This window comes from Centropristis striata, chromosome 5, assembly GCF_030273125.1.
Source record: "Centropristis striata isolate RG_2023a ecotype Rhode Island chromosome 5, C.striata_1.0, whole genome shotgun sequence".
Taxonomy (NCBI): domain Eukaryota; kingdom Metazoa; phylum Chordata; class Actinopteri; order Perciformes; family Serranidae; genus Centropristis; species Centropristis striata.
Genome location: NC_081521.1, coordinates 24,411,158 through 24,430,490, shown reverse-complemented (window position 1 = coordinate 24,430,490; position 19,333 = coordinate 24,411,158). Strand labels below are relative to the sequence as shown.

Sequence of the window (19,333 nt, the reverse complement as noted above, 5' to 3'; positions counted from 1 at the left end):
CTGCAGTATACACACCAGATGGGCCCTTGGAGGAAAAGAAGGAAAAGAAGCTCTACAGTGAGCTGTCTGTTGCAGGACAATAGTAGTGGTTTGTTAAAATTGCTGTGTTCTAATAATATGTCATGATAAAAATTGAGAAGGTGGAGAAGGTTTTTCAGAGATTTGAGGTCAACTGCCTCATCAAGTCAGTGTGTTTCTCAGCTGGTGTGAAGTGAAACAAAATATAGTGGCAACCAATTTGATCTGATCACAGCTAAAAGTACAAAAAAAGAGGTGAACTATGAATCACATAGTGTATCTTAGTCTAGGAAATCCCTTATGCTTATATAACATATATTTTGATAGATTTGGGATCATAGTAATCTAAATTGAGTCATTTATCCTTTATTTATTTTCTCGAGGAATCATTGAGGGCAACCCCTCATTTACAATGATGTCGAGAGTACAGAGAAAACACAAAACAGAGTACAGAGAAAAAACACAAAACAGCATAGACAAAACACATGCAAACACATTAAAAACAATTACAGTGAAAGGCAGAGTTATTGGTTATCATAGTTTTAAACTGGCCCATAGTTATAATTGTGTTGAGTTTGACTGAATGTTGTAAGATGTTCCAGGTAGATGCAGCAGAAACGGTGAAAGCAGTTTGGAGCCATGGGAACTCGGAGCAAAAAAACGTCTAAACGTTGCAGCTGTGGTATACCAGGGTTTGTCGAGCTTGTGATTAAATTGCTTTCAAACCATAGACTGTATAAAAAAGGTCAAAACCACCAAAAAAAAAAAAACAGTTTGAACAGCGCAGTTTTGGTGGGTAACGCAAAGTCTGACAGAACCTGGAAGCAGTGGAACATTTCACGTCTTAATCTATTTAATTTCTTCTAATTATAATGATTATAGCTTACATTTAATGAAGACCTTAAATTCAGTGTCTCAAGAAAAATCTAATATTACAAAAGACCAATTTTAAAAAGTACGTTTAATATAAGGAAATGTTGGCCTCTGAAAAGTATGTCCATCTATATGCACTCAATACTTGGTTGGGGCTATTTGACTTGAACTACTGGAAACGGACTTTGATGATATTCTAATTCATTGAGAAGCACCTGTGCTATGCTGGAGTTTCCCTTGTAGAAAACAAAACAAAGTATAGACTCATACAAATAAATTCCCTCTCAATCATCACATATGAGCCACAAGAAGTGTGTGGTTGTGTCTGTATCTGCAGAGACCCAGCCCTCTGCCTCTATTTTCTCTTTTGATTTCATTTTGCTGGGTTTGGGACATTTCTGTACATCAAGCTTTGGGCACAAAGCTAAAAATATGGCAGACAAAGTCATATTTCCGTCAACTAATGTCTATGTGCATTTTGAAAACATTTTTTTCGCTTGCTTGAGGTAGTTTTGGAAAAATAGTAAATACACTAAATGGGAGCTGAAAAGGCTTTTCCCGACTAAGTTCTGATGAAGCGAACATTTACATCACATGACCCAAAAGAAGAAGAAGAACGGGTTTGTGCTTTCTCTTGTGGGTGGCCAAAATTGTCCGATTAGCTTATTTTGTTGTTGTTTTTTCTCGCACACGCAATTTCTACTTCTTCTACTGTTTATGGACAGATTAGCCTACAGCAGACCTGGGCATTAGGTGACCCGGGCCACATCCAGCCCGTTGGCAGTCCCTGTCCGGACTGCGTGAGGTTACCCGGAAATTAGAAGTCAATACAACTACAGTGCTTTTATTTTGAAGGCGATTTACATATGTGCGTGCATGCATATGCACCTGCATAGAAATGCGTTCAACAAAAACACCATGTTACCTTGTCACCTTATCAAAAACACTTATTGCTTTTTGCAAGTTAACAAGTTGTTGCATAACATACATGTTCTTGATTGTTTTTGTGGTTTGAATGTATGTTGTGTTTAAAATAAATGGGAAAGTGACATAACGATTTTTACAATTTTTTACTGCTATATTTAACTTACTCCACATTAACATAGTCTTATCATAACATGCATTCTTACCAGTAGCATCTCAAGAGCACATCATTACTGCATTTTATAAAGCAATGAAATTCATGTTGAGCAGAATTAACTCCAGAGTACAGCCCTCCGCAAACTTTACAGTATCACATGTGGCCCCTTGGGAAAATTAATTGCCCACCCCTGGCCTACAGCAATACATATACATATACAATACATTACACTGCCATCTTCTGATGAAAGTATGTTTATGCAGCTTTATTCATTTGCTCTTAGTATTCTTTTAGTACATTGCTCATTCTTTTTACATTTTGAAATAATGCATGCTACCGACTTTTGTGGGTCTACATTGAAATGTTTTATCTATTACTAAGGAAATAATTTTAATTTTGCCAGTTTGCCATCAGGGAATGTGTCATTTGTTGTGGCATTAAAATGTCAAAACAAGATTAGAAATAGCCATTAACAATAATGAATACCCTTTTTTTAAATGTCATGATAACGTGTCAGAGTTCCAGATTTTCTATTACCACAGAAATGTTCAAATTATTGTTATATTGAATTATCTCTTATCTTTCACATAGTACAGCCTGGACCTGACAAATAAATATACTGATTTTTCTTTTCTTTTTAAGTCACAGGAACACATCAGCCACTTTACACTGCACGGAGCTTCTTGGAAAACAAAAAAGGCAGCAACCCTTCCTGATAGACACATGCTTCATGACATTTTTACTTGTGCTAAGACTAAAATGAAAAGAACAGCGTTCAAAAGAGTGCTGACAGTAGAAGTACCTGGACTGTGAGTAAATTAACAAGACAGAGTCTGCTGTGTTGTTGAAAGAAATATGGCTGCCTGTCATTTAGAGGCAGAATAAGATAAAGTACTAAAGTGAAAAAAGGAGAAAGGAGCGTTCAATGTCAGTCAACAGTCACTCTGTAGTCTTTACTTCTCCTGTCCTGCCGTGCAAGAGGATTTTCCTTGAGCTTTGAACGCTAAACACACTTTTTAGCCTCACAGAGAATCAGACGTGAGGCTGAGGAAATCAAAGAAACAGAAATGCTAAGCAGGTACTTTGTTTGGATCTGTGCAGTAACCCATTTCAGTTTTGTATAAATGACAACATATAAAAACGGCCAACCAGCAATTAGAGTGAGAGTAGATTAGAGTACATGAGCGCTTTTAGTCTGAAACATCTGTTACATTTTAGCTCATACAGTAAATTTTTCAGCACAAATTAATTTGTATTTGTGTGAGGGAATACAAATGACACTATAACAAATTAACACAACAAGCATATGCGCATTTAATCGCAAACAGCTCAATCACACCCTTGACACTGGCACTTCAGCTGGATGCATCCTCCCTCCCCTAATTGGAGCTTGTAGGAATCCAGCCTCTCATCTCCTCCTCTTCCTCCTCCACCCTCACAAAGGTTACATGAAATTATCAGCAGGAACATGAGCGAAACAAGAAGAGAAAACCAAGCGAGGGAGATGTACTGTAAGAGAGAGGCTGCCAATTATGTCACGTCCCCATCGTCTCTATTTGACGCAACAATAGTGGTTCGGTGAATTCATTTACTCACAAAAAGGTGCCACGCTAGCAGTCCTCAAACATCAATCCTCGAGCGCTCACAGTGCTGCATGCTTGGGTGATTGAAGCTTCAGAAAATTCATTTTAAGGACACTGTGGTCACCTCTGAATAAGAGGACTTGGGAGGAAGATTCAGTGAAAGAGAGAGGCGGTAGAAGGAAAAAAAGACATTAACTGTTAGAATACTTTCTAACACTATTCTGTTCAGTGGATCTTTCATTGCACTGAGGGAATTTAAGTGGCAATTGACTCTGATGGAGGAAATGTAACCTTGTTGTTGCACCCCTATTACACAAAGTCAATATTTTCATTTCATCTGAGGCCCTTTGCCGGAGCAGCTCAGAAATAGCATTCTGTGTCTTCAGAAACAATTTGCACTGGTGCAAAATGAAGCATGAAGTCTACTCCTACACAACAAGGCTGCCAGGTATTGGCACAAACTAGATACAATTCTCTCTTGTGATTTCTTAAATTCAAGCATCTTTTTGACCTTTGTTCTCCGAGATCACATTATCCAGCAATTTATAAGGTGGATTACATGTGGCTTGTTTTAGATCAATCCAAGAGAATCTCACTGCATCGCATGTTGGTCTGCAACTAATGATTAGTTTAAATTATTTTATTTCATTGGTTTTTTTTTTAGATTCGTTGAGCAAGTCTATAAAATGTCAAGAACAGTAAAAAAAAACAACAACTTCCCATTGCGACAGATTACCGAAGATGAAGTCTTAAAATGACCTGTTTTGATCAACCAACAGCACATAAGTATTTAATTTACAGTGATATTAAATAGAGAAAAAAAATAAAATGAGAAACTTGAATAATTAATCATATTGGCACAGCAGGAATTTAATTAAAAAAGGTTGTGCTAGAAGATGGTGACAGTGTGATGTTATCCAGGATGTGTAACAGAGCTGCACTAAGGTATTTCACCACTATTGACTGCAAAAGTTTCATTTAATTTGTTTTGCTGGAAATTTCTGGGAGTCTAAAACAGTTAAATGAAAAACTGCCCCTGAAACAGGATTTTTAAAAGAGTGACAGGTATTGTTTGGATTTTATCGATAGTTCTCTCTACATCTCTTTACTGATACACCATTGGTTCGGCACTCTTATTGGTTCACTGCTTTTGAAAAGTTTCTTATTAATAAAGAACAAATTCAGAATCAAATTACAATATATTTATATTTTAAATATTACTACATGTTATTTTTAGAGAAGCAATAGTAATTTTTACAACAGTGCAGTCACAATATAAACTATATATATAAATAAATATAAAATGTTCATATAATACATGCGATATGAGTTACTGCCTGCAGGCATGGCTCATAGAGAGAGAAGAAGGGCTGATTTGTCTCAGCCAGTAGCTACGTTTACAGGAATTTGCCAAATTTTTAAGATATGTTGCAAACTAAGATTAAAAAAAAGTTCACTATGAGCAGAACTAGCACTTGTGTAAAACACACAGCTGTGAATGAGAGCCTATGAACAGTGCAAATTGAAATATTACTTTCCAAGTTTGCATTTTTATGCTTGTTGAACAGGTGTATTAATAATAGAAGTGGGGGGGGGGGGGGATCAATGCAGCATAGTATCTCAATATTATATTGTTTCATGACTGCCAAGTACCAATACTTAGCGTTCCGACGGCCGGCGGGCTGTCAATATTTAGCAGGCTCACTTTTAGGAATATCCTGAAAATACTGGCATATGAAACTAGAAGATCTAATGAATTTATATATACCATGTGCGTCAGGATAGTTGTCGAAGTAACGCTGCAAATTTATGTTTTTCTTTAATTATTCATTAAAAAATCAAAACAGTGAAGCTTAAAATTCAGGAAAGTTTGATAAAATGTTGCAATTGTTGTCGTCCATACATGTTTAATATCAGTTCAGTTTGACTGAATATTCTGTTGGTCAGTCTGTGGGTTTGACTCTCATTGTGGAGAAATAAAAAGACTGAAGTGAGATGAATAGACTGAGAATTTTCTCTTATTTGACAAAAAATTCTTCATTGAATTTAATGTTGTGGACACAAAATGCAGGTAAACAGTTAAAACCCAAGACTCACAATAACACAAAATCCTTAAAATTGCAATACTATCGCATCATGACTCAAGTATCAGGATAAAATTGTATCGTGGGGCCTCTGATGACTCCCACCTCTAATTAATAAAGTATTAGCTTTGTACTTGCCAAGGTGTAACTGCATGTGTAGTAACAAGTGTAGTGTGAGCAGCTCAGCTTCAACACAGAGGACAGAGGAACATCAAAACATTAAAAAGCAAGGATGAAAGAACCAGTAACGTCGGTAATGTAAATTAAGGCCTGGGGACCTGAATTCCCCAATAAATCCCCAATTAATCTACTGTTTGTTGTACCTGTGCATCCACGAGGAGGTGCCTCATCAGGGTCATGGATTTCTGCAAAGGCTCCTTCTCGGTAAAGACAGGCTGCTCCTGCTCCAGGGGCTTGGGTCCAGTCACCATGATGTTTGCAATCTGGTCATTCAGGCTGTTCAGAGACTGAACAGCTAGAAGGAGACACAAACATTTAAGTCAGTTAGCATACAAAGTAGGGATGCGAATAATTAATTGATGATTGAATAATGGTTAAGAATTTGGTCGTTCACGTGGAATTTTTAATCGATCTGTGTATTTTTTTTATTTTAATTTGATCTATGACTGCGTATCAGTTCTCACTGAACTGAAACACGGCCGAGCATTCAGTTCTCCGGCCGTCAATGAGTCAATGAGCTGAGAATTAAGTTGGATAAAGCTACAGTTTGCAAACTGAAAGTTGCAAAACACAGAGAAATACAAGAGTATTAATTTAAGAAAAACTAGCTCTCTGTATCAAACCTTGCTAGCATGAATTACTAGGTTTAATTTTTATCAAAAAGCTTATTTAAACACAAAACACACTTAAATATGCAAGATTACTGTAAAAACTAACCTCATACCTCTTCGGGGGCTAAAACATAAAAAACTGAACTCCTTGACGTTATCTTTACAGTTCAGTTCATCTCACTTGAGTTAGTTTTACGATTGACAGGAAGCTTCTTTTTTTTTGCTTTCAAAATAAAAGCATCCGTTATCAAAACTAGATAGTACTGTATATATATCTTTTATTTTGCCCATGTATGCATGCAATTAATCGATAAATTGATTGTTAACGTTATAGATAATGGAGTTGGCAGGTTTCTTCCAAATGCCCATCCCTAATACAAAGCATTTGTTCTGTTTGGATATTGATTTGGTGATTAAAATATCAGTCATTAATCTGTTGAATTTAACTGGCATTACAAAAGACAATAAAAAAAAAGCTAACTTAAGTGCATCATAAAATGCTTTCAGTGCCAGAGGGCCATTACAGACACACACACACACACACACCTTGTGTTTTCAGTTTAGAGGACATTACATTGACTTACATTCATTTCCTGGAGACTTTTCCTAACCGTAACGTTAAACATAGTCTTCACCCTAAAATTGAATTAGTAACATTATGTAGACTTGTTGTTGAGTCCCCACAACGTGACTGTGTAAACAGATTTATGCCCCCACAACATGAGTAATACATGGCCACACACATATTTGTTCCTCCTTTGTGGATGTACTGCCAGATTCTTTCTGAGCAGGAACAACAGACATAACAGAGTGAAAGAACACGGTTTCCTACTGTCACACTGTCACTGACTTTCTCTGTCAACGCCCTTTCTGCTCCAGAATGTTCCCTGCCGGCCCGAGAGCCATCCTGTTTTTGTTTCCCTGTTCTTACCCTTGTGTGTCCCTGGCAAACCTCTCCTTTCAGGTTTCCTCTTCCACATTAAAAAATAGCCACCCCTACTGTATTTCCTACATCTCTCTCTCTCTCTCTCACACACACACACACACACACACACACACACACACACACAACACACACATACACACAAAGACTTCCTCAACCTTCTTCCATTTGCCATTAATCCCCTTTGAAAGGTCACCACAACTATTTCCGAGGCCACCCACATGGTGGAAATGTTGGATAAATGAAACGTGGGAGAAAAAGCAATTTCCATATTTTTTTGCCTTTTTAGCATAAGTATCTTTTGTAAATTTCATGAGCTGCTACACTAACCCCTAATGTCTCATTATCCATCTTTCTCGGCATTTAAACTTTGTTAAAACCTCAAACTTGCAGCTTTGTCAGTTAGAAAGGTTGACAGAGGTGCAGTGATCAAGGATTGACCTTCTGTCCAGAGGTCATCTGATACAGGCTTTGAACCGTTAAATCTTCTGTTCTGCTGGAATCATGCACTGGCACATTTCTGCCAAATTAAGAAATCCAACCTGCTAAATCCACAGAGTAGGACGATTTTAGGCCAAGAATCTGGATAGGGTCTTTTTAGGATGCAAATATAAAGCTTCTTTCGCACACAAAAGCCCACGCAAAAAAAAAGAGCGAGAGCATAGATTAATGTGTTACATAACCAAGAAATTCTTTTACCGTGGCTGACATTTCCAAGCAAACAAGCTTTGAGTAGGAAATTTGACAAGTCGGCACTGAAGGCGGCAGAGATAAGAAGGGGAAGAGGGGGCTGGAGAGGAAGGCTGTGTCCCCTGGAGGTGAACAGGCGTCAGATGTTTGAATACATGAGTGGGCTGGTTGTCGCCCGAGTTCACACTCACTCTAGCCAGTTCACCTCTCTAAACACAGCCTTAACATATAATGGACTACAGTGTGCTGGAGAGTTTTCTCAACACCTTTTTATAAAGTTCATATACAATTGTTGACTTAAAGGCCAAAAGCAACATTTTCTCCTCTCCTGCTACTTTCAACACATTTTTCCTGAAGTGGAAATCACACATACACTCAGCAATAATGTATGAAACTTCTTCCCTCCTGCAGTCGAGCTTTGGCAGATGTGATTCCAGCTGCTTACTCTTAGTGCCCTCTACTGGTCATGTAATGAACATGCAGGCATTTGATATTGGTCATATTTCCTGCTCATATTCTGAGAACACAAACACTGAACAGGTTTGGGTTTTACAACTCAGCACAGCTTTGAGTATGTGGAATAATTTAATGACAAAGACAAAAAAAAGTGCAGAAGCAATGACAGCATGGAAATTTAGCTCTGAGATTGGTGGAGCATTGTTTAGTGCTTTGGATACATTTTTTAAGAGCTTTTTCAGCCATGTAGGAGTTAATGTGAGCATGAATGGTTGTCTGTCACTATGTGTCTGCCCTGCAACGGTCTGGAGACCTGTCCTGTTCAGCTGGAATTGGCTCCTGAATATATCTTATTATGGAGGTTATACTGCATTAGTTTTAGAAAGTCATAACTTGGCAACAACTCATGTTTGTAAATTGAGTGGGGAAAATCCTTATAAACACCTAATTAGAGCTGAAATGCTTAGTCTTAATCTGCAACTACAAATAACAAAAACAAATGGCAAAAATCAATTATTTGGTTTGGATTTTGCATTTTGAAAACATTGGCAGACATTTTTCAGTGTTCTGACACTATATAGACCAAACTTGCTTGATAAAGAAACAACACTACTGCAAACTACAAAGTCAATAATAAATGTAATAGTTAAATAAGACCTCTCTGACAGAGTAAAACATATCTTACAAATCTGAATATAACATGTATAGCAGGTAGAGTTTAGGGTAAGCTGTTGTATTGTATTACATTAGTCATTACAGGTGTACCTAATAAAGTGGCTGTCATAAATTCAAATTTACTTACAGTGTGATCATGTTATCTATCCATTTACTGCATGAGAAATCAAAAGGCTTTATTGTAGTATCAATGACGAAGACGTTTTAAACCTAGCAACAGATTTGACAAATTGCCACTGTACTGTAAACATCATTGATCAAATTAAAATTCAGAGCTATTGACCATGAAAGCTACACTATGCATTGAAATCAATGTGGATATTTTACCGCAGCGCAATGGGCCTTTTACACAAAATGACCTTTATCCTGTATATTCAACATTGATTGTCCAGATGCCAATACAGCGATCATTAAGCCTTTAAATCAACAAGGTACAACCACACAGTGTGGAAGCAGCAAGCATCATTTCACAGACAAACTATTAACCAGCACACAATCAATCCTTTTCTTAAAAGGTGTTTGCTCCTTGTGACTCAACAATCTTCATCTGCGAACAGAAATAGATTCCCCCTACATCTTGCCTATAGCGAATCTGAAAAACTGATGAAAGAGAGGCAGAGTCATGGAGACAGAAAGGAAAAAGAAAGCTTATATTGCAGTAGTTAGGTAACAATGGAGGCAAAGAAAATCCAAAGAGGGTTGAATCGAGGGCAACTGGATTCAACACTCCATGGATAACCAAGACATGGATGACTGAGAATCTTCACAGGCATCATGCAAAGAAAATAAAATTGTCATTCCAGCTAGGCCCTTGCGCTTTTCATGTCTCCTTTCTTCTTTCTGCTGTCTCTCTTTTTTCTTTCTGCCAGTGTCTCGCCAGCATAGGCAAATCTCAAAGCGCCTTACATGTCCTCCTATAGAGAGGGAACGGCACAACAAGTGAGGAGGAGAGGCCACAGTGGCACCCTGTCGGGCCTTTATCTGTTCAGGAGGGAAAACTCTGGGTGCCAGGGGAAATAAGATCAGGACAGATGAAAAAATGTTTGAAAGAATGTATGCAGCAAACCTAATAGGATAAGGTGCAGCAGTCAGGCTAAAGTCGAGATAAAAGGGGCTTATTTCATGGGAATTGTTCGCAGCACACATGAAATCTTGGAGAAATGTTGAGAAATATGGAGAGCGATGAGCCAAAATCCATTTCTGGGGGTTTCTGATGTCAGACTTACATTTGCGGCTATGCAGTGAGCTGTACAAGGTCACAGCTCACCACCAACTTCTTCATTTTGTTGTGGAGTATCGAAAAACTTAATTTAAAAGGAGATGTGTGTCGGGTATAGGATGACCTCTTGGCAGAAATGGAATATTTATAATTGTGTTTTTATTGTGTAAAATCACCTGAAATTAACAATCACTGTGTTTTTTCATTAGCTGAGAATGAGCTCTTCATATCTACGTAGGGCAACCTACTTATTATATCTCTTCAATATGATAATAATGTACAGCTACATTTGTCCTACGATTAATTAATAAGATCTAAGCAGGCTTTTTTCTTTATCTCCTCTAGTGAAGAAAGGCCTTATAAATAAATTAACTTTAGGTTCATTCCATCAGCAGACATCAATGAGAGTGGGCACTTCAACAGTTAGCCAGTGTGAAATTAAAAATGTGAACCTTTATTAATTAAAACCGTACAAGGATCACCATTTTTCATACAATGGTTCAATTGTTTGAAACTAAACTTGTTTTCTGCCATGCACACATCTTTTTAAAAAATATGCTGAATTCCCTAATTTGGCCACTTCCTTTTCTAAAATCATGTTGGGTTTGCATCAAAGTGTCCAATAGCCACATAATGGGTGACAATTCCAGCAAGCAAATACTTCCTTTGTGTTCATATGGATGAAACTAATTCCTGTGGTGCTTAACTGGAAGCCTGGCATGTGTTTTAGTGTGTGCATGATTAAGCACATTTTAAAATGATGCACTTCTCAAACATCTGGTGAGTGGAACAGATGGGCTATAAGGGCTGCAAAGATTTAAAAAAAACTAATGAAATTCTATACTCAAGTGTGCGAGATCATAAATGGCATCGTTAACATCATAATAATAGTTATTTTGGGCGATGGTACACTCTTGATGGGTTCTGAAGATATGCTTGCAAATATGTAGAGGTGTTATTAATTTAACCATTTAATAAAATACTGTTTTCAGGGAGAAAATGGTAAAAAATAAAAAATGAAAAATAAAATAGACAAGACAGCAAGACAGGTTAACTAAAACCAAGACAATGACAATGCAAGGACTCAAATGCTAAAAGTTAAAACTGACCAGTTATCTTAAAAACAGAGACATCCATCCTGATCAAGGTGGTTTTATCAACATCAGAAAATGTTGTGCCATATAGATTATAATTGAGGGAATTCAGCACCCGAGGCATTTCAACAGATAGTAGTGTTATACAACACTGCCCCCTTATGACAACAGTGAAACACCACAGCACTGGCTGCATCTCAACGCCTGTAAACTGAGGTAGTCTGATGTTGTTTACGGCACTCCCATTTAATTTAATTACACTGTGAAATGAAGGCAAATCGATCAAATCACCGTAGTGAGAAACAATCCCAGGCCTCATATCATTAAAGATTAAGACAAAAGATAACACAGTAATCTTTAAATTTATATCAAGTTTAAGTCTGTCTGTAAGAGCAAAAATACATGACCATGCTTTCATGCTCAGCTGTGTCCCATGAGGATACTTTCAGCATAAAATTTCACCTTGAGTGATGCTATAACGGTGCAACACCTGATGTGTGATCACAGATGTTTGAAGTGTTTTCAGAAGTTCTCTGGGGGTTTTAAGTGTCGGAGCTGGAGGGAAATATGAAAATGGGCCATCAAAAGGAACCAAATACTTTTGATGAAAACGAAGTAGAATACTGTAATTGTAAGCATCAAAATTATCTTTGTGCAGCTTTTCTTCACCCAGAATGAAAGTGTAATAAAGCTGCTGTAATAAACTTGACTATCTGGCAGAAAAGTTACAGTCATCTGGAAAAAGATGTACTACATTCGGACCCATAAAGGACACATAGACCCATGTGCTCACACTCTACATTGTGCTGAAATGAAGTCAATTAATGGATTAGTCTATCAACCACTTTTTATATATATATGATAAATTATTTAAGTATTACGTCAAGCACAAATGTGAAATATCTCCTGGTTCCAGTTTCACAAGTGTGAAGCATTTGCTGCGTTTCTCTTATCTCATATAATTGTAAATTGGATATATTTGGGTTTTTGAATCTAAAGATGTCTCCTTAAGCTTGTGATGGGCATTTTTCACAACCTTCTAACATTTTTTGGACCAATTATTTAAACTGAATAATGAAAATAAAAAAATATATCACAGCCCTACACAGCCCCTCTGCTTGCACACACAAAAACATGGCACACAAAATAATTTAACACTCACATTCAATAAATCACAAGTCATTTGGGCTGTGTATTGGCAAGAATATGGCGATATGATACGAATCATGATATTTGCTTAAGATTCAATATATTGTGATATAATGCATTTGTAAGCAAAGCAAAAATATTGTGATTTTTTAAAATTTAATTTTACAAAAACTGTCATAATATAAGGAATACATCACCATATGCATAAAGTTTGAGTAAAAAATGTACTTTCTATATGCAATCAGAACAGTGGGATCTGCATTTGTCAGCCCCTGTATCATCCAACATCATATTTGTGCAATCTGTCTCCTATGAATCTTTGCATGTAAACCATTGATTAAAAGTCAATATTGTATAAAGTCATATAGTCAAGTCAAGTCAGGTCAAACTTTATTTATAGAGCACATTTAAAACAACCGGGGCCAGGGCAGGTTCTTCCAGAGCCCAGGGGCCGCTGCCACCAAGACACGGTCACCTTTGATTTTAAGTCTGGTTTTAGGGGCGGCCAGTAGCAGCTGACTGGAGGATCTCAGTGTTCTGGCATGAGCGTGGATTTTAACGAGCTCGGTCAAATACTGAGGGGCTAGGCCATTAAGAGCTTTAAAAACAAACAATACAATTTTAAAATCTATTCTATAAGCAACCGCAGCGAAGCTAGGACAGGTGTAATGTGGTCACATTTGCGTGTGCCAGTAAGGAGACAGGCAGCTGCGTTTTGTACCAACTGCAGGCGGTGCAAAAGTGAGTGGTCCAGGCCAACATACAGTGAGTTACAGTAATCCGGTATTAATAAAAGCATGGATTACAGTCTCCAGATCTCTACGTGGCAGATACTCTTTTACTTTTGATAAAATCCTTAACTGATAAAAGCTGTTTCTTACGACCAAGCTAAACTGATGATCGAATTTCAGCCCGCCATCTAGTATTACCCCAAGATTTTTTACTGAAGACAGAATGTTGGTTGTAAGCGGGTCTGCTGGACCACAACCGAAAATAATAATTTCTGTCTTGCTTTCGTTCAGGTTAAGAAAGTTTGAGGTCATCCAGGATTTGACATCATTTAGGCAGTGAAGCAATGACTGTACGGGGTTGTTGGGTGTTAAAGGCAGATAAATCAGGACATCATCAGCATAACAATGAAAAGAAAGATTGTACTTTTTAAAATTTGACCCTAGTGGTAGCATATACAGCAGGAACAGAATTGGTCCAAGAATGGAATAATCACAAAATATAATGTTGTGACACTCTCACATTTTCTCACACCCTACGGGTCATGGCCATATGATAACACCATAAACAGCTTGCACATATGTTAAAACATTATGCCTATTTATAGGCACTTACACTAATGCATATAATGCCACCAAAACTCCCACCTACGATCCCAGCACAAGATCTACATGCAGCCAATAAAGAGGCAGAGATGGTGCAAAGTGAGGAACACACATAATTCGTTCGGTGGAGCTGAACCCCGGGGGTTCTGTAGCTGTGAAGCAGAGAGCAGCGAGCAGAACTCTCATCTCTGCAGAGCTCATTAAACTCCACTAATCGTATCTGTTACCGCTGTAATGGGCGGAATAAAGGGAGAGGAGCAGAAATGGGATGAGGTTTCCTGGAGGTGGTTAGCTGTGCACTTAAAATGCTTTGTGTGTGTGTGTGTGTGTGTGTGTGTGTGTGTGTGTGTGTGTGTGTGTGTATGTGGGTGTATTTATGTGAGTGTTTTTGTCCGTGATAGAAAAACCCGGCACTGGCTCACCATATCTGTCTATTTCTCCCTCCAGCAGAGAATGCATCCCCCTCGATTTTTCCCTTCTGTTTCTGCTGAGCTTTACATGACTGAAGTGCTCTTCTTCTCTCTGCCCTCATTCTTGGGCTTTTCTGCTGCAGTTGTAACAACATCCTCAATTGTTGAATGGATTACAGAGCAGCTTGAGCTTGTACTTCCATTCCAGCAAGAGAGATAGAATAATAAAATTAAAAAAATGTTTCTGATGTCTGGGCACAAAGGGACAGCAGCTGCAATATAATTAGACTAATGTTGTTTGTACTTTAACTTCATCTTCTAATAATGTAGCCTCGTAAACACTGCCAGGCTCATAAACAGACTCAGGGCTCTTAAGTTGAAAGGAAAGCCTAATGTCTAATGCTTTGTTGTCTTTGGTCAATTTTGATCACAGCCAACACAAAGCTCTGCACAAACAGGAAGGATCCAATACACAAAGCCCACCGCCAAAGTCTAGATGAGATTAAACTGTTATGTCGACTCACAAAAGTCTGGTTTTTATGCCTTGAGAACATTTTTTGAGTCTTTTTTTATAGATACTGGGTGGTCTGAGTGTTCGCTGTTCAGAGCACTTCTCTGAACTATAAGAGCTGTCTCTGTTGATACTGTCAAAGTTTGGATCTAGGCCAAGTATCTAGAGGCGGAAGAATCTTTGCCTGTGTTTGCTGTAAAAACAGATTTCCAATTGTTTATTGTATCTTCCCGACTGTGGTGATTAAAATGTGGATCCCGGGACAAACACCTCCAACTGAAGTTGAACTCCTGAACACTCCACGGGCATCTCACATCGATGAGGCAGGATTTATGAATGCGGCACCCTCATTTTCTCTGCAACGCTGTGTGAATTTTAAAGACAAAAATGCTCTCGCTGTGAAATGATTTCAACGCTCTTTAAGAGGATTATGCACTTTCTCTGAACTCACGGTTGAACAGTTAATGGCTAATGCTGAGTGCATTAGCACAAACATTACGGCAAATGAAAGCAAAAGAAATTTGAGTGCGACTAGAGAAACTGGCTTTAATATTCTTTTCGATAAAACTGAAAAAAGCCCTCCCACACATCACACAGCCCCTCCTCTCTCCCCTTTTGATGTTTGAAGTTTTAATATTCATGTTTTCAGTGGCGAAAGGTGTTGGTCAGTGAAAAGATTACTCCGTATAAAAGTATGGCTGTCTGTAATATGAGTAGACATATCTGCCACACCACTGCTTCTCAAAGTACACTTGAGAAGTGTGTCTACTGGCACCAGGAGAGAACGAGGGGGGGCATGAATCACACTTGACAAGACCATTTCCTTTCACTGTCATCCCTGCTGATTTGGCTGTGGGGGCTGGAAGCTGCTGCCAAAACATAAACAAGAGGGATTACATGTATAATGACAGTCCTCTGTCAGGGTTTAGTGTTTAAAGTTCAAACTGAATGTTTCATTTCATCAGGGAACTTCCATTTAATGAAACGGCTTCAGTGGACCTGTGTCTAATTAAATGAGATTTAAATAAAGGCAGAGCACTAACAACTCAAGGACATGCTCATTAAATCGCTGTGTTCTACTGCAGAGTTACCTACAAAGACATGATCAAGAAGTCCGAAGATGATAGAGTGAAATTTTTACAGAATTACAGGGTTGGTTCAAACGAATGACAAAACGCCTTTCAACTTTCCTTTCATAGTGTCTGGTCATGCAGAAAATTCTAGTTTTATGTGTCCAGGTTCTGAGATATCTATCCGGAAAATGTGTTTGTTGCGCTCCCTGCTTAAAAATGAATATCAGATTATATATAATGCAAACTTCCTGTAAGCATAACTGAAATTTGACGAAGGTATGTACGGAGTGTTGAAACTTCTTACTGATAATAAAATGAATATGTGCAGTATGGGTTTGGACAAAAACAAGCAGTTTGAAGACATCATATTGAACATCATATTGTGATGGGACATGTTTTTTTCTTAGCAGTGAGCATGAGAAATTAAACTACATTCATCTCCATTGTATTTGGAAACTGATATCTCAAAACCTGAACAAATTACACAAAAGTGCAAGATAAGAAGTGATGAAAATGTAGAGCTGGGCAGTATGACTATATCGTCAAAACTATATCAATGTTTTATATATTGTTAATAAAATTACCAAAAAACATGGTATGTCCTGATATATATCGTTATCAAGATATGATTTTGGCCCTATCGCCCAGCTCTGCTACTGGCGGAGTTTGTTACCTTTGGACACAGCCAGTCCCGCTGCTTCCTCACTTCAAGTCTTTAAACATTTCCAGTAGAGGAATAAAATCTATAACATTTTACAACTTTGCAGTTGGGTCAACACTAACTGCTCAGTCCTAACTGATCTTTGGGGTCAGCTCAGTCTAACAGCTCTGTGGTTTAGTAGCCTGCTGTGCTGTGCCACTAACACCTCAGCCGGAGTGAGATTACTCCCTTAGGCAGCAGAGCCTCTGATAATTACAGTGGTAGGTTAGATTTTAAGCCTCTTCACACATCCGGAGAATGAAACATACTCCTCTAACATTGGCTGGATCATATGATCTTTATCATCTATTTGTCCAATAGCCTTATATATATACAGCATTAAGGTAGGGCTTGATAACTTCTGTGAGAACCTAAACACAGACTTTTATCACCATCTTTCTGTGACAATGCCAAAATAAAACATATGTTTCCCTGAAATGGACCGTCCTGAATTTATTAAAATCATTCAAATTGAAAAAGAAATGTGTGTGGGCTTCACAAAGTGTGCCCACAAGTCAGCGTTCCCATTCAACTCGCATTTTTAAAAAAAACATTTTTATCCTCCCCAGTCTTGTGATGTTAGCCCGGTGGGGGGTCATCTCTGTCCCAGCAGTGCACCAGGTTTGCAATACACTGGCAGAAATTGGTGACTCTAAATTGCCCATATGTGTGAATGAGAGCGTGAGGCTGTCTCTATGTGTCAGCACTGTGATAGTTTGGCTGTCTGTCCACAGTGTAACCAGCTTTTTACCCGATGTCAGCTGCGATTGGCCCCAGACCTCTCCATGACCTCAGTTTGGAAAGCAGTTATGGATAATAATTGAATAAATTTTTGATTGCATTCATTTAAGTGTTTTTGACTTAAGTTTAATTCCCCATGCTCTGCATTAACTTTTGGACATCTGTTAGATTTCTTTGTTTTATTGGCTGAAATTGATGCAACTAAAGCATTTGAGAAGAAAAGTTATGGCATATGCCCAAGAAAAAAACCTAATTGTGGCTTATAGACTGTTCTGTGCGTGATTATTATCAATATATTTGACTGCTATTGCGTGTAGTTGGATATTTTCTTTCCTACCATAAATTAACTACAAAAGTTCCCCCTCGTGTTCTCAAAGTCACAGCAGGCGCTATTGCTTTACTTCAAATGTGCAACACTTGTCCTATAATCCTGTATGTGTTTGGGATTAAAGTCTAAGCTTTTATCACTCATCAATGATCTCTCGTCTCACAGAGGAAAGCTTGGTGGAGATTGATTGTCGAGATGGGAGAGCACAGACGCCTGAAGTGAGGATTTAGAAGCAGGAAAAGTGAGGGATTAGCGATTTGGATTGACGTGATTGGCAGGAAATTCACATAGCGTTGCTGACGCATCATCACCTGCCGGCTGCCGCTGCAGATAAATGCAGTCAACAGAAAAAAAACAACACAGGGAAGGAAACACGTGTCGTCTGAATACCAAAGAATACAAAACACGCTGCAAAACAATCACAAATGCAAACATAATCAACTTTGAGTGATTAGTGAGGATTACAGTTGCCTCTCAGATGAGCCAGAAGAGAAACGATTTGTCCCTAAAACATGGCAAGAATCCCCATGATTACTCAAATAGAGTTAAACTGTCAAGTTTTAATCTGAATCACATAATTCTATTGTTAGCGGGATGGGAAACTCTGACATAACACTCCCCAGTGCAATCCGTGCCTTCAGGCTTCACCCTTGAACATTCTGGAAAAACTGCAGCAGTGTCAAATATGTACCTGAAAGTGGAAATACAATGTTTACTTGAGAAGCAAAACTATTGACTCCATTTCCTTGTTTACAGTGCATCTACCTCCAAGGGAAGGAGAACACACATCTTTTCAGAAGAAATCCTCGGACAAAAGGAGAAAAGTCAAAATGTCTCCAATCAAAAAGACCCAAAGCTTCTTTTTGTGGTTTGTTGAGTTTAGTTTAAACACAGCATATAGAAGCACTTAGTTTGTGGACGTTTTCCGGGTCTCTCAGATGATGCCATTGGGCCCATAAACTTACACTGGGAAAGAGAGGTCTGTGAATCAGTGGATTGTTTTGTTTTTCTAAAATGCATAACTCCTGCAAAATGCCTCGTTTCACTATCAGAACATGATTCATTTAGTGCGATAACATTTTTGAAAGTCTAGAAAAGCCGTAGGATCAAATCAAATTCAAATTCAAAATTATTTTTTACTTTATTTATTCCTGAGGGGAAATTCAGTTAGTCTGTTAGCTCTGTTAAAATGAGACAGCCTGATGGCTGTAGGAGCAAAGGATCTTTTGAATCTCTCCGTCCTGCAACAGAGAGAGAGGAGCCGTCCACTGCTGTTTTTTTGGTCCATAAAGGTTTTGTGTAGCGGATGATCTGGGTATTTCAAGATGGCCTCGGACATCTTGACAGGTCATCTCTCCACCACCTCCTCCAGTGTGTCCAACCTGGCTCCAACCACAGAACCAGCTCTTTAGACCAGTCTGTCCAACCGCCTTGCATCTCTGTGTGTGATGCTGCCTCCCTGGCAGACTGCAGCATTAAACAACACACTACCACCACAGACTGATAAAACATCTGGAGCATCTTACTACAGATGTCAAGAGATCCTAGCTTCCTTAAGTAAAAAAAAAAAGGCGACTCTG

General features: G+C 38.3%; 1 protein-coding gene across 2 annotated transcripts in view; it reads right to left on the bottom strand.

Annotated features, from left to right (window-relative positions):
* Positions 1-19,333, bottom strand: part of kazna (kazrin, periplakin interacting protein a) — a 225,185-nt gene that overhangs the window by 186,141 nt on the left and 19,711 nt on the right. For both annotated transcript variants that reach the window (XM_059332591.1, XM_059332592.1), the window contains exon 2: positions 5,963-6,114. In XM_059332591.1, coding sequence (XP_059188574.1) covers positions 5,963-6,114 — 152 coding nt within the window. The remainder of the gene's footprint in view (positions 1-5,962; positions 6,115-19,333) is intronic.